At 41.3% G+C, this 16,500-nt stretch overlaps 1 protein-coding gene across 6 annotated transcripts in view; it reads right to left on the reverse strand.

Annotated features, from left to right (window-relative positions):
- ARHGEF7 (Rho guanine nucleotide exchange factor 7) overlaps window positions 1–15,712 on the reverse strand; it is a 102,124-nt gene extending 86,412 nt beyond the window's left edge. For all 6 annotated transcript variants that reach the window (XR_009155351.1, XR_009155350.1, XM_058185325.1 and 3 more), the window contains exon 1: window positions 15,390–15,712. Coding sequence is in view for 4 of the 6 variants with exons in the window: in XM_058185325.1 (XP_058041308.1) it covers window positions 15,390–15,554 (165 nt within the window). In the remaining 2 variants the exon portion in view is untranslated. The remainder of the gene's footprint in view (window positions 1–15,389) is intronic.
- Window positions 15,713–16,500: the final 788 nt, after the last annotated feature.

Here is a 16,500-nt window from a genome sequence, read left to right on the forward strand (position 1 = left end):
TCCGAACTTCCAGTGGCCTCGGAAGGCCCGAAAATCAGCTGGCTGGCATGCACGTGCGCTGGGAGCTGAGCTAGGGCAATGCTCACATGCCCACAGATATGGCTCCGCGTGTCACCTGTGGCGTGCCATAGGGTCGCCATTACGGATATAGGTAATGTATATAAATAATAAACTTCCTTTTTATATATATTATCTTGTGAGAGGTATTCAGGGTCACATGCGGCCCGTGGGCCAGACATTGGACATACCTAGCTTAAACAGATTTTGCTGGATATTTGAATCACAACTTGCACAAAATATGACCTCAGAATTAGTTGCTACTTTTTAGTTGATTTGCCTTTTATGTCTTTTGACCTGAATAAATTCTTGCCAGGTTCATGCTAAGATACAACTTGTAGCTGCAAACCAAATTAAACTACACTATGGCTAATATATGAAACCAACTTTCATTTGAATTTGATTTGAATCTTTTCCTCCATAGCCATTTTTTTTAAAAATTCTCAGCATGTAGCTGGTAGAGACAACAATGCAATTTGTTGAGTTCATTCAACAGAGAAAGAAGAAAATGGAAAAACCATCTAGACATAAAAGGCATGTTCATGACTCCTCAACCCTAATGTGGTACTATAGACTTACTCAATTTTCTGATGCTACATAATTTAAAAAACTGATGATAGAACAATTGCATTCATTTTGTTTGATTCTGGCACTGCACTATCACTTCCTAGTGCTTGCTTACTTGTTTTCAAATCTTTTTTAAAAATCTTGGTTTAAAAAAACAGGCACTACAGAGAAGCAGCAGTCAACAACTATTTTATGCATTTGGGTGATCACACAATTTCACTGCTTGCTAATCCTCCAAAATAAATACACCAATGACATTGGCTGAATCTTGCATCCATATCATCATCACCTTAGATCTTACATAATTCCAAGTGTTCTTGCCTGAGTTCTCATTAAATGGAGGATATGTATGCTGATATCTCATGCAATTTCACAAGGTTGGGATAATTTCATTTATTCTTTATTTAATGTTGGCATTAGAGCATCACATCAGCAACATACTGCCAAACTCTACTATTAGACAAAGCAGAAGCAGCCAAAGGGAATGAAAGATGGCAGGAAGGAGCCCAATGATGAAACTGAGGGTTTCATGGTTAATTACAAGCCCAGCACACCACAGACAACAAAAGCAGTTGAGATTGTTGGGGGGGCAATAAGTTGACTTTGTAAATATACAAATAGAATGAGACTATTGCCTTACACACTGTAAGCCGCCCTGAGTCTTCGGAGAAGGGCGGGATATAAATGTAAAAAAAAACAAACTGAAAAGAGATGTTCTACTTGCAGTTTTTCTATTTTCAATTTTTTTATAATACACAGGGGTTTTGTATACCTAGTTCATTTCCTAATAAAAATAGGAGATGGAAAGTAATACTATTATACAGCCAGCTGCCAGCAAATTTCAGAAGTGTAATCTTGAGGCCATGGAAGTCACAAAACAGAATTGAACAAATGCCCATGACCCTTTGACTGCCTACCTAAGCCATACTTTTTCACCAAACTCTGTTGAAAAAGCCACAATAGTTCATAGATAAGACTAAGTCATAAATCATGACTGACATATTGCAGCTGATAATTATACATTGTGCTAAGTCACGTTATGCTTTAGCACAATAAGGAAATTTAGATGGTGCCTCTAAAATGATATATGGTAGAGGTCAGCTAACAGGTGAAATTTGCCCAAAAGCTACAGTAGAACTGTAGCCTTAAGAAGCAATTATCATTTTGCTATTCCCTGAACTACCAGGACAGCTGGTATACAATTTAATTTGATGTACATTTAGGAAATGTTTGTCTCACCAGCTTTCATAGAATTAACATTGTAAATGACAATAACTATGTGCACTGTTATTCCCTGAACAGACCAAAGACAGCTGCCCCATTCAGAGTATTCCTGCCAGAATACATAAATCTCTATAGGAGGCTGCATATCGTCACTATTGTCAGAGAAAAAGACCATATGGTTACAATCAGCCCTATGATGTTGTAGAAACGTAGCACCCACCCCTCTCCTAGAAAAAATGAAATATTCTAGGAAATATTAAAAAGACAGAATATTATATTTTCACTAAAGGACAAACATGTTTCTGAAGACAAATTCAGAGCGTCAGCTCCCTGTCCCCATCCCAGCAGATATTTTGGTGCCAACCTATCTACAAGACAAAGGCTGGGCCAGTTTATCTACAAAACAAATGACATGGCCCTCAGGGCATGATAGGATTAGCCCTCACTCAAGATCCAAACCAGGACAAAACCATTAAGCCATAATAGGAATTGCCAAAAGCCTCTTCATTACATCATCACCCAGCAAGATTCAACCAGGCCCGGGACTGAAGACAACCTACAAAGTTACCTTTGCATGGCCCAATGGGAGTCTGACAACCAGAGTACATTTCTTACACATGAACAGGAAACTCCAAGGTGGGGGCCAAGAGAGGGTATAAATCTCTCTCCCTCTCTCACCTATGTGCTCTTTTTTGTCCAGGACATCAAACCATGTAGTCCTGTCCACCATTAAACCATCTTTCCAAGCAGTCTCCATATTTCCAGTGTCTTTCTTCCCACTTGGAACTGAATCCAGATGGACATTTCTTTCGGCAATGTTTTTGATCAACTGTCGCAGAGAATTCTGTATGGGGGCTTTATGTCAATAGAGTTGCAATATTTTGGTAGCTACTTTCACCACAGTGGTATGATTTACAGGTCAATGGTATGAGATCAATTTCCTAGTATAGTTGCTGCTTTGTTATCAATTTTATTCATTTGCTTCTTCATCATGCCATTTTTTTCTCTGAAGTGCTTCTCATTACTAGATATGCTATCATTCCATTTTGACAATCCATATTCCAAAGGCAAGCAAATGTAAACAAAACACATCAAGATTCATACAATGCAACCTAATTTACATGACATTATAAAAGTTTCCTTAGAATTCTGGCAGAAATGGATTGTCCTTGATTGAAAATAGGGAAGGAATTACATTCACTAGTATGAATAATAACAGCATTTCTGGGGAAAGGTGACGCTGAATTCTCCTAGAGTAAATTTCTGCCACCTGACCAGGTACAGTCCAGCATACTAGGAAAGTAGCCCCAAATGGGACTTTTCTTAAGTATTGATGAGTTGTTCCTTCTATTTTAAGATGATTATGGTCAATTCCAGATTGGGATGCAGATCTAATCCCAGATTAATTTAAACTCCTAACCATCATAAACCACTGCTGGGTGCTTGCTTACCCTTGCAATAAATCCTGGATTAAGGATTTATCACTCATAAATTTTTTGCAATCTAAGAACATTATCTTAAAGCATAAACTATCAATGCCAAAAAAGCAGCATTTTACTGCATATTCTTGCTAAGGCTTCTCTACTTAATCATTGAAGGAGGAGATCTAGTTTGGCTCACTTTCTAGTTCCTTGGTATCCCAACATGGGGGTTGGACAAAAATGGCTAAATAAAGGGATCCAAACATCAAGGCAGGCTATTGGAAGGGAAAGCTTCCCACCTTCACAAGCTCGAAAATGAGTTGTTTCTCTTTTACTTTGTTTATAGAGAAAGCAGATATTTGTTTCTCGGGGCAAACCCAAAAGGCCAATCTGAGGCATTCATTTCTAACTTATCAATGACCCCCCCCCTCAAATAACTGAGCTCCCAGTACTCAAATATTGTGACTCTTGGATCTTTGTGAGCACTAGGATTTAAAAACAAACTAATATGCCATGAAAGCCAGTTTGGACTGATACTAAAGTACCAGGCTAGAAATCCACAGACTGTAAGTTCTAGATTCACCTTAAGCACAAAGCCATCTGGGCAATACAGGTACAAATTTTAGGCAGATTGTTTAAAATTTCTATTTTGGGGGATGGTGGTGTGCTAAACCTGGCAACTTTGCAAAATAATTTATTTAAAAATCTGCAATCTGCCATTCAGTTTCTATTTCAAAAAGCTGTAGGAACCTGATAAATGTCTACCCACAGGCTTCAAAAATGGTTGTCTCCATTCATGGACTATGGTTCAGCATATGTGAATCTAACCATTACAATTTCTAAAACAAATAGTGTTAATGCAAACTCTTGCCTTTTTTAGAAAGAACTGGGACTTTTACATATGCCATGCTGAAATATGGCTGGCTAGTCTGTGGCTGAGTGACCTGTGCTTAGATGGTACACTTAGCCATGATTAATTGACACCAAACCAAACAACTATATTTTAACCTACCATGATCTGCAGATCCAGCCTCTTTGGTTAGTCTGTGATTCAGTGAAAATCCATACATTTGACTTAATTTACTATAACATGATTCCATGGACATCTACAAGAGGGCAAGGGGGAAAGTAATGCCACGTATATCATGACTTCATCATGCAATTAACAGAAATTATTTGCATCATTTGTCTGACAATGTCATGGTACGGGTACTGTAACTTTCACTAGATGAGTATGCATTGTTGCCTTGTATGAACAGAACCAGCTTGTCCTTCTGGAATGTGTAGGTCTCCTGCTTGGACAAGGGGTTGAACTCGATGACATGCAAGGTCCCTTCCAACTCTGTTAATCTGTTAAATAACAGCAAGCACTTTTTTTCCCAGTAAGGCCCCTGTGTTTTTTTTCCTGGTGTGTGCCAAAGCAAATGCAATACTGACAGGTAAATGCAAAATTAGTAAAAATATTCTACTTGCTGCATTTTGGCATGGCATCAGGCTTTTAAAAGAATGGGAGCCATGCCAGGAAAAAAATCCATTCAATAGAAAGATTATTTAAAGCTGGCTATAGCTTTCTGTTTTCTATATAAATATACGATCTGTAAATACCCAAAGAAAATCAGCAAGAGAAAATGGCTGACAACACAGTACTACTGTATTCCTACCTATTCAAAAATAAATTCTGATTTTAAGTTATTTTTTTTAAAAAAATAGTTAGTTAGTTAGTTAGTTAGTTAGTTAGTTATTAAAAAAAATATTAGACTGTGCAGAATGTGATAGATTGAAGCTAGAATTAAAAAATAAAGGAGACAGAATACTATGAGATTTGGAATAGATTTTATCAATGGTTGGATTTGAGAAATGGAAGTCGGAACAGAAAAGAACTAGGATGTGTAGATTGAAAGATGATGTAATATATGTAAATATAAGTGTATATAGGGGGTCAAATACGTGTATATAATTAGCAATGTATGCTGAGTATATAAGATACTTGTGCTATACTTTAGTCTGTATAGCGGAGATAACGCAGGACAGTCACACCTTGTCCAATTTTTTAAAAATATGATATAAATAAAATTTCTTTAAAAAAGACATTCTAGACTGACTTAGAACTGGAACAGAACAACAAGGAATATGAGCATATTTTCAAATGCTTAAAATAATGTTGGCAAAGCCAATCTATACAAATGGTTATTTTATACTCATTGCCCTATGTACTATCTTAGGGCATGGTTTTGCGTGCTGCCTGCATCCTGTGGATGGAGTTTTGCTTGATTGAGTGGCCCAGTTTCTGGCATGCCACAGAACTGTGCTGGTCCATGGACCGGGGTTGCGGACCCCTGTATTATCTAGTACTACATAGCACTGGGGAAGAGTGATTAGAAGTAACTTTTTAAAAGTAAGAACTATTTAGCAAAAGAACAATGGTTGGATCCCTCTCCCTGGGTGTGTTCAAAAGGAGACTGAAGGACCATTTGGGGTACTAAGCAAGGAGTTAGACTAGATGATCTATCCAACTGATTATATGTCATCAAAACAATGTCAACTTTTAATGGCAACGTAGACTGCCTTTCTTCACGATCATCTGTCCACAACCTGATCTTTCAGACTACCAGTAGTGGACCCCTTACTGCTAAATTGTACTGAAGCTTATCCATCTTGCTGCAGGACACCCTCTTTTCTATTTTTCCACTTTTCCCAGCATCACTGACTTCTCAAGAGAGTTAAGTCTTTGCGAAATGTGTCCAATATATGATCATTTGTGCTGGTCATTTGTGCCTCAAGGGAGGACCTGACACATATATTTGCTTTCTTGGCCTTGAGTGGTATTTGAGGCAGTCCTCAGCTTACAACCATAATTGAGCCCAAAATTTCTGTTAAGTGAAACATTTGTTAAGTGAGTTTTGCCCCATTTTATGACTTTTCTCACCACATTTGTTAAGTGAATCACTGCAGTTCTTAAATTAGTATCATAGTTGTTAAGTGAATTTGGTTTCCTCACTGATTTTGCTTGTCAGAAGGTTGCAAAAGGAAATCACATGACTCTGGGACACTGCAACCATCAGAAATGTGAGTTAGTTATTAGGCATCTGTATGTTAATCACATGACAATGAGGCTGCTGCAACTGTCTTTAATGTGAAAAATGGTCATAAGCCACTTTTTTCAGTGCCATTATAACTTCGGTCACTAACGGAACTGTTGTAAGCTGCAAGAAGAGGCTGGTCCCTTCTGGCCCCTGGCAAAGGCCGGGTTCTTACTAGAGATGCAGGAGACGCAGGGGGCCCTAGATACACTTCACGTACCTGAAGGCAAATGTGGTGAATCTTTGCTTGGGATTGGGACTGAGAGGAGGAGAGGCAGGGGGAGATTCTGGCTTCCAACCCACTGGGATTCCCAAGTGCAGTTTCAGGCCTGGAAGCCATCTTGCTTGCCAGCAGATGGCAAGCAAGGGCTGTGAGGTTCCACCACTTGCATCGCCCCTCCGACAGCCAATCCTCGCCCTCCCGTCCTGTCAGGTTGTGGGAGACCCGGGCCCGAAAGACGACGGAGCCTCACCGTGTCGTCGTCCCCAGGTGGCCCTTTGGCTGAGGGAAGCAGGCCTGGAGCTGCTGGTCTCCTTTCCCTGCTGTTGGCCTTACCTTCTCAGGCCACGTGAGGAGTGCTACTGCCACCTCGTTTCGGGCTGGCAAAGAGGCAGCAGCTGGAGGCTGCTCGTGCCGGCAAAGGGGCCCTGGCTGCAGGCCGTTTGGGCCTGCAAACAGGTGAAGGAAGGCTCACCAGGCAGGCAGGTAGCTGGGCCGCATGGGGGGCAGAGGAGAATGGCGAAGGAAGGCTCGGCAGGGATCTGGGCCATGTGGGAGGCCGGGGCTAAGGCAGGCAATTGGGCTGGGCCCGCAGGGACCATGTGGTTGAGGCAAGCAAGCTAGCAAGCGAGGGAGCCAGAAAGCAGCAGATGCTATGCAATGGCTAAGGCGGGCGAGGTGAGATGGGGTGACTGGGAGGGGCGGGCAGAACTAGCCAGTGGTGTGATTAGCCTTTCTCTGAACTGCACAAAAATGTAACAATTGGTTCGCCCAAACTGGTCCAAATTGGCTGAATCCCACCTCTGATTTAAATGTTCTATCTGGATTGTGCCCTAACCCAAATTGCCTAAATTATTCTGATAGTTTCTTGCGAGGAAGCTGTTTTTGTCAAGTGTCCAAAAGATTAATTCCAAACAGAAACGTGCACTCAACTTACTCTTTATGGAGTAATGGTATAGCAGCCACATATCGTATGTTTGTTTACTGTGGCTTTATCTCAAAGCCTCTTTATGTGGTTCACATATAATTACCAATTTACATGGATAAAAAAGAAAAAATAGAGATTATCATACACTACTCAGACTTATCTTTCAGCTTGCATTCATTTCAACACATTGGTTTCCCAACAAACATGCTTATTTTTTTAATGTGCATGTTGCACTGTACTAAAGTAAAGAAGGACTGTCACAAACTGATCTTCCAGAAATTCCACTGTGAACTACGAGTGGGTCATGTCTGACTTAAACTGGGTCATACTTTCTTTCTAAACAGTTAGGACAAAGACAAGATGACAGATTTGGACCACAGATTTCACTAAATCACAACTGTCTAGATTTACACATTGTGACAAGCCATAATGTGGTTTGATCAGCTGACTGGGCGAATCTAACCATTCATAAAACATGATTTATGAAACCGTACATGTGTTTGGTCATTACAAGAACAGACTGATGGTCTAGATGGATTAAGCATCCCATCTAATAGTTCTTTAACAAATCATTATGGCTTATGCATCTTCTGAACTCTGAAATAACTATTGTTTGGAGTGCCTCAAAATCAAGACTTCAACTTAAGACAACCTAGTATAAAAATCCCCAGTTTTCAGAAACATCAGAAACGGCAGCGTCTTCTAATTTAAACAATATGGAAAATATGAAGTTTATTGGAAGAATCATACAAGAACAAGATAGCATGGTGGCAAACATGCTCAGTAAACAAATTTTCCAACTGATTTGTTTTGAAATTATAGCCTCTGAGAAAGAAGAATCTGCATTTTACAAACTAATACTTGGAAGTTGCCAAAATTGCATTCCACTAGAATAGGTACAAGTAGTCCTCAACTTATAACAGTTTGTTTAGTGACTGTTCAAAGTTACAGGACTAAAAAAGTGACATGACTGTTTTTCACATTTACAACCGGCACAGCATCCCCATGGTCATGTGATCAAAATTCAGATGATTGACAGCTGACTCATGTTTCTGACAGTTGTCGTGTCCTGAGGCCATGTGATCACCTTTTGCAATCTTCCGACAAGCAAACTGAATGGGGAAGCCAGCTTCAATTAACAACCTTGTTACTAACGTAACAACTGCAGTGATTCATTTCACAAATGTGACAAGAAAGGTTGTAAAATGGGGCAAAGCTCACTTAACAAATGTTTCATTTAGCAACAGAAATTTTGGACTCAATTTTCATCATAATTTGAGGACAACCAGTAATTCTCAACCTACAACCATTCGTTTAACAATAGTTTAATGTTACGATAGCTTTGGAAAAAGTGACTGATAACATGTTCTCAAAGTTATCACCCCATGTCACATTATTATAATTTGGGCACTTGGCAACCAGCTTGTATTCATGCCAGTTGCAGTGTCATTTAATTGTGATTTGTGATTTTCCGAACAAGTGTCTGACAAGCAAAGTCAATTGGGGAAGCCAGATTCACTTAAAGACCTCTGAATCGCTTAACAGCCACATAATTTGGTATCATAGTACCATATTGTGCTGTCCTGCTCACTCACACATACACGTAACTGTGGTTTAGTGAATTTATTAATATTCCCCAGCAAATCCCTTCACCAAAACTAAGCAATGGCCAAAGAGTCCATAAGGCCCTTGAAAGTTTCTCTATCAAAATAAATCCAACAGGCAAACTTAAATCCACAACACAAGGGTTCATGAGGCAAGAAAATCCAGAGTTTCCAAGGCATGATCAAAGTCAAGGCACGGTGTCAATCCAAAGAGAGGCAGGAATCACAATGACCAGAAAATATACAAGTTCCCAGCATCGTCTTCATCTGTCTGCTATGCTAAATAGCCAGTTTCTGGTGCAGCCCATCAAGAAAGAGTGAAGCTTTCTCCTCACAAGTAATCTGACTGATCTTCTCAGCTCCTGCCTTTTCTCTGCCCTATGTGTTCTTGGATCAGGCGCAGAAGGCAGTTCCTCTTCCTCAACATTGGCCAGCTGCAGCCGCATGTTTTCCCAACCTGGAGCCTCAGGACTGTTCTGCTACAGCTGTACTTCAGCCAAATCCCTCACAGATGGCTGCTCGGAGCCATTAATCAACTTCCCTCCTGACATGCCAGAAACTGGTTCATCCTCCCCAAAGCTGACATCTAAAGAGTTATCTGGAGAAGCATCTGGTGGAAGCATCACACATATCTATGTACAAAACTGTTGGAGCTTACTTCGCAACAACGCTTTTGTCATTCTAATGAAAGTTCTGGATTTTGTGGACACTTCTCATCTGGAATCATCTACAACCTAAGATTCTGATATCATCAGAATCTTTTGATCAAGCTTTGGTACCTCTACCAAGAGACCATTAAAAAACCAAAACAGACTTCCTTGTTCACTTTGGGAGATTACTAAATAGTATTAGAAATATTAATAACAATCAGAATTTAAAATCAATTCATATTGCTTTTAAAAAGACAGCTTTAATTAACAGTGGGCCTTAGATTCAACTGAAAATTCTGATGTGATCCTGGAAAACAAAAAATAGATTTTTCCTATTTAATTCTGGAGGAAGACGTAGGAGTTTTTCTTTGTTTGATTATTTCGTTTTGTTATTAACTTCTAATTTGTTTAGTTATTCTTTCTGCAAAAGGAAAGAATAATGGGAAATTTATTTATTTATTTATTTTAAATTCCATTGTTTCAATAAAAGAACTAGTTACTCTTCTGCTGCCTGTTATCTTCCACATGCTGCCTGTAACTTTCATCCAATTTCCTGAACATCTAGGGCAAGGGTGTCAAAAGGGTGGCCTGCAGGCTGGATGCGTCATGCATAGGCCACGCCCACCCCAGCTCCGCAAAGGGAAAAACATTGCAATAAGTTGTGTTAACAGCAATGTGACGCCATGAGTTTCACAGCTGTGATCTAGGGCATTCACCAGGAGTCAAAAAAATCAAGATAGCAACCCTACCCCTTTTAACATGCATCAGAGCCACACCACTGTTAAGATTAAAGATGGTATCCAGAAACCCAGTGATATGCTTTCCTCCCTAAGAGGGAGGAAATTATTTTACTTGGAAATCCAATTCCTCTTGTTGTATCTCTCAAATGAGAATGGCAGAGGAAAAGAGGTCCACTATTGCTACCACTGTCAGGGGAAGAAGTCAGCAATGAAAAGAAAGGGGGAGTTCTCCTCTCTGCCTGCCTCCCCTTCCCCTGTCCAACTCTCCTTTGCTGCCCTTATCTTCCCCTTGATCTATCACTGTTCATTATCATGCTTCCTAAGTGATCATGATACTTTCTAAGAAGTACACTGAGAAGAGAAGGGGCACCACAGGGATAAGAGCAGGAAAGGCAACTGTTCTGCATTCGATGAGGGTAAATACAGGTAGGAAGATAAGAAGAATGGAGAAGGGTTGGCAACATTGAGAAGACTGTTGTGGTACAAGACAGCAACAGGCTGCATGGAAGTTACTGTTGGAAAGTAACTTTCCATACCAGTAACTTCCAAGGTTCCACAAGGTTGCTATTTCTTTGCTCTTATAGAAGACATTTGATTGCTGGGTAAATTCTAATCCAGGGATGTCAAACTCAAGGCCTGGGGGCCAGATCTGGCCCGTGGGGTGCTTAGGTCTGGCCCACGGGGCCGCCCTGGAAACAGCAAAGGATCAGCACATGGTGCTTCTGCCAGCGAAAATGAAGCTCAGGAGGGCCACATGCGGCCCCACCAAGCTCCATTTTCACTGGCAGATTGTTGCAGGAGGCTGCTGCAGCCAGAAACTGAGCTTAAGAGGACCACGCACAGCCCCTCCCCACCAAAGCTCCATTTTCGCTGGCAGAGGATTGCAGGAGACCATCGCAGCAAGAAATGGAATTCGGGAGCTCGTTTTTGCTGGTAGAGCGCTCAGGTCACCAAAGGCACCCCTTATTCGCATGACATCAAGCTGGCCATGCCCACCTCAGGCCCCCGAGGACAAACACAACCCTGACGCAGTCCTCAATGAAATCAAGTTTGAAACCCCTGTTCTAATCTCTTCATCAATCAAAGGAGAAATGGTCACAGAAACTGGATGGATGGGAAGGTCAGCTGGATCTCCCTTAGGCTCCTCCTCAAGTTGACAGAATAGCTTCATAAAGAAGAAACTGTACAGTTTTCAAATGAAAAAACACTGGTTTTTGGCTGGTACCAAGAGGAAGGCTCTGAGGACATGTCCTGCATAAATGGTAAGCAAGCATTTTAGCATTTAGCAGGAAGTGTGTACAATGAATCCTAAAATGAAATGAGTATATTTGGTGGGCATTAAGATTTCTACTATTTTGTATGCCTAATATTTCACCAGGCTTAGATATATCTCAAAAAGTCAGTTCAGTACATTTGCTTTTCATTGATGCAGTATTATTGGTCATATTAATTTTAAAAATGAATGGGTATTGACACAAATCATTCACCCAAAATTTAGGCTGATATTGAAATGGTATAAATCCTTCCAAAATTAAGTAATGAAGATAAAACAGCAAATGAAAAATAAGAAAGTTCTCCTATCTGAGAATGTTAATATCACAATGAAAAAATTGGACAATCGTATATTTAAATTAGTAAAATACCAATGAACCTTTTGCCTATACATGAAGCATTTTCACTTCCCTCTTATCTCAAACTACAACTCTTTTTTTCCAAAATCCTCTAATATTAACTTTCCAATTTTGCTTACAGCCCAATAAATATAGTGGCAAACGTTAGAATGCAGAATTATTGAATGAAATCCAGAGAAATCCCATTTGTCATTATTTTCTGTAAAACTGTTAGATAATAACAAATCCCATGCTATCTTAAATCACACATAAACCATTTAGGATTTTCTTTTTTGAATTGCACTCCTACATTATCCAAATTAATGATGAGTAAGCACATTGCAGATAGCCATTCTTTCACAAAATGCCTTCAATTTCCATTCCAAAAATTTTTCTTTAGTGACAACGATACACAAGTTGCAAATTTCATTCTACTTGCTTACTGCCTTATTTTCTCTCTACTCCTTATTACTGTTAATTTCAAAGAATGCCAGGACATTCAACAATTGCTGAGTATCAATCATTCTTTCATTAGACTTCAGGTCTAGTCAGTCTGACAACATGTCCTAGCCTTGAAAAAGATGTATTTTCAAGATATGTGGCAAGATTACTGTAAGCATAATTTGGATCTCAAAAAAGTTGAATATGAGTCCATAAGTCTTAGGCAGCCTCTATCAAAACCATGTTGACCATTGGGCTAAATATGTTTGATTTATACTTCATAATGGTCCACAAATTATGCTAAGGCGTGGTTTGCTTAAATCATGGTTTCTTGAATAGATCACTTTTGACTGGCTTCACTAAATACACAAACCCATAAGGCATATTTTATATAACAGCCCAGACAGTACTCTAGTCTATACCAAACCATACATACCCAGGCTGACGCAGGAAAGTGGGTGTGGTTTTCCCCCCCTGCTGTGGCTCTTATGGGTAGGAAGCAACTGGCAGAGTTTTTAAAGAAGATCTAGACATAAGGAGGAATTTCCTCACCATGCAAGCTATTCAGCCATGGGAAAGCCTCCCTCCTGGAGCTGTGAGGGCCACTGAAAGCTTTCAGGCAAAAGTGGGGCAGCCATTTGTCCACCATGGATTTCTGTCCTAGGGAGTGGTTTGGATTAGAAGACTTCCAATCCTGTGAATCTGTGATATATTCAGAACTTCCTCAGGATGATCACTGATAAATTTATTTACGTTATAAATTCCTGAAGAGGACTCAAGATTTGTGAGAAATAGTCTGTGTTTTTATTAATGCAAGATCTATAAATCTCTAAAGAAAGGAATTTAAAAATGCAAAGGACTTTTCTACCTCCCAGGCTTCATGAAGGCTATTGTCCAGAGTGAAAAAGTAAAAAGTAAATCAAATTTCAAATTCATAACCTCTCAGGATATAACTAGGAGCCACCTTCCATAGCAAATCCACCCTCTAGTGGCCATTACTATGCATCTAATATTCCGATTGCTTTAAAAGAGCACCAAAAGTTCTTTTCATTATCTTTTCATTAATCTTTCACTAATCTTTTCATTAAACAGTATATACACTTTCCCAGCCCCTCATGGTTAATTCACAGCTATTGAGATTTCCTCAAAACATGAAAATGCTCAGTTATGCATTCTCATTTAGTCTCTCCTTAATTAGAATAAAAGTGCAACTTCAGTCAATATCTAGGTCAAAGTGCATTGTACAGTACATACTGAGGGGGGAAGAATCAATGTGTAGCACTATTGCCCCTTCCTTCCTCCCTACAATGTGGTTCCTAGTAGACAGAGAAACAAAAGTCCAATCTGCTGATCTAAGTAGATTTGTATACATGTGGGAATAAACATACCCTTCTCTCTTGCAGAATACATGGAACCTTCTCATTTCAAACTATTGCTTGAAAATGTTCGAATAAACAATAATTTGAGGAAGGAAAGAGTTTTTAAAAATCATTTCACATGCCCAGTAAAAAATTTAAAAAAACTATGTCCTTGGTTTTTCCCATCACACAGTGCTCCATCTGAATATCAAGATACTAAACTTAGACTTTAAAATAACACAATAAATCACAGGAGCTGCCTTGCTAACTAGGTCATCATTTTGCAATATGGGCACCTTAAGAAATTTCTCACTAAGAAGAACATATTCAAGCACTAGGAATGGGAGTGTCAGGGCAGAACTGAAATTAGGTGATTTTTCTCATTTCCCCCTAAAAATAGAAGCCTAGATTGCATGTTGAAGTGCCCTTAACATTTGTGTGTGTGAGGTTTGTATAAAATAGTAACTATAATATAAAAACCCTGCACGATCACACCTACAGCCTCAGTACAAAATTGTGGTGTGGAAAATAATTTCAAAGTAAAATTAAATATGCCTCCATGTCTATCAAAGCAAAACAATTTTTACATTTCACTAGTAGTTAAAAAGATACATAATGCATACACCAAAAAAAATCGTTGAATCTAAATATTTTATGAAAAAAGAAATTCTTTCTTCTAGAGGTTCATCTTTTTTTTCCCCTACACAAGCACACAAATTACATTACATTAGGTGATAATTTTAGAGGCTGATGGATGGCTTAATGTGTTTTTGTCCTTTTTGGTTCGATTTGAGGATAGGAAGCCTGGGGCACTTCTGCCTGAAGGCCAACGAGCTGAAAGTGTAGCTGCCTTACTATATTTCAAACTCTGCTCCCAATTCGGCCCACCTCCCCACCCTCTCCCTCAGTTTCCATCCCCTCCTTCAAGCTTGACAATGGAGCCTCTGCAGCTAAACAGGAAGGATGTGTCCGCGCAAGAGCCTTCCCACGGAAAAGGCCACACGCTTCCTGCCTTTCCAAGGGTGGGGAAAGGCTGTGTTGGGGGGGGGGTGAGAGACCCTGGACAAAGGAAAGTGAGGGGATCTAAGCGAGTCCCGGGCTCAGCTCACTTTCCGACATATCCAGAAGAGAAGGAGCCTGACGGATTGAATCCAGGCGTGTCATGCGCTTTTTTTTTTTTTTAATCTGCCTGAGCCTCTCGGTATCTCTGCCCAGATAATCCGGCAGAATCGCAAAAGAGCTGCCAGCCTCGCTTTATGCAGCCCACCGCGCGGGGTTTTAGGCTGCAATGATTGTAAAAACCCGCACATGCTGGAAGGGCAGTTTGGTGCGTTCCTTGCGTTATGCGACGCCCTGGCGGTGAAGCCCAAGTAAAACCCGATTCTCTTATGGGGCCGGGCCGGCATAGGCGGCGGGAGTGGTTGGGGGGGGCGGGCGAGGGGAGAGGAAAAGATTTAATGGGAAATATAGGCATATTAAAGACACTTACTTTATCTATGGTACCCGGCAGCAGGCGATCCAGCAGTCTGCAAAGAACCACCCCGTCTTTTAGAGATGCCTGCAAAAATCCCTCCGGGTCGGAGATGCTTTTTTTGGGCGACTCCAGCACCCCCAGGGTGATCAGCCATGTAACGGTTTGCTCGGCTGAATTCATGGCTGCTGCCGCTGCCAAGAAGAAGCTTCTAATCCCACCGACGAGCCAGCGCGCCAGAGACGGGGAAAGCAATGCACCACTCGAGGAGGCGAGGGTCGTATTTTACGGGGCGCTGAGAACTGTTGCTCTCCAAGCAACGATTTCTCCCCGGACTTGCACCCAACCACCCCACCCTCCCCCTTTCCCACCCACCCTTGATTTTTTTTTTTTTTTTGGCTTGGGGTTTCACATGGAGGCAGCCGCCGAGTCGCGAGTCGCCGGCGCCGCTGCTGTTTCTGCTGCTGCTGCCGCCGCTGCTCCCCCTCCTCTTTTCTCCCGTAGTTGCAGATGATGACGACTCGATTTACGAAATCCAGGAGGTTCAGTTTCTCCCTCCCGTGCTTTTTGGCAGATTGTCAAACGCCTTTTCATTATGTACACATGAACCTGCAGCGCCTCCCCCAGCCGGCTGCCTCTCCATGACATCATTCAGGCAGCGGGAGGCGGGGGAGTGGGAGCAAAATAGACCCTCGCCTGCTCCGCGCCTCGCGACGAGTCAGCGCCCCCCGCCGTCGGGCGCGCGCGCGACCCTGCAGCCTCTCTTCCTGCCGGGGAATCTCGACTTTTAAGCGACGCCGAGCCCTTTTCCCTCTCAAGGACGCCCGTAGGCCGGCGGTGCTGGGCTCCCATCCCGCGAAGACGCATGCACACGTTCGCGGGTTGCACGTGAGTGCGCGTGAAGAGGCAGGGTTGGCTTCGCTTCTGCGGCCTGGCGGAGGTCTGCGAGAGCCTTGGAAGCGTTCGTGTGTGCATGTGTGTACATAACACAGGGAGAGTACGTAGAGATTCCATGACCCAAAATGATCGGGTGGGCTATTCAATATAAACATTTACCAGATGACTGGAAGGAAATAATCTACGATCATCTCCTGCTGTGAGGGTAGGAGGCTTTCCCAGTGACTTGAAG

The sequence above is a fragment of the Ahaetulla prasina genome, chromosome 5, assembly GCF_028640845.1.
Source record: "Ahaetulla prasina isolate Xishuangbanna chromosome 5, ASM2864084v1, whole genome shotgun sequence".
In the NCBI taxonomy this organism is placed as follows: Eukaryota; Metazoa; Chordata; class Lepidosauria; order Squamata; family Colubridae; genus Ahaetulla; species Ahaetulla prasina.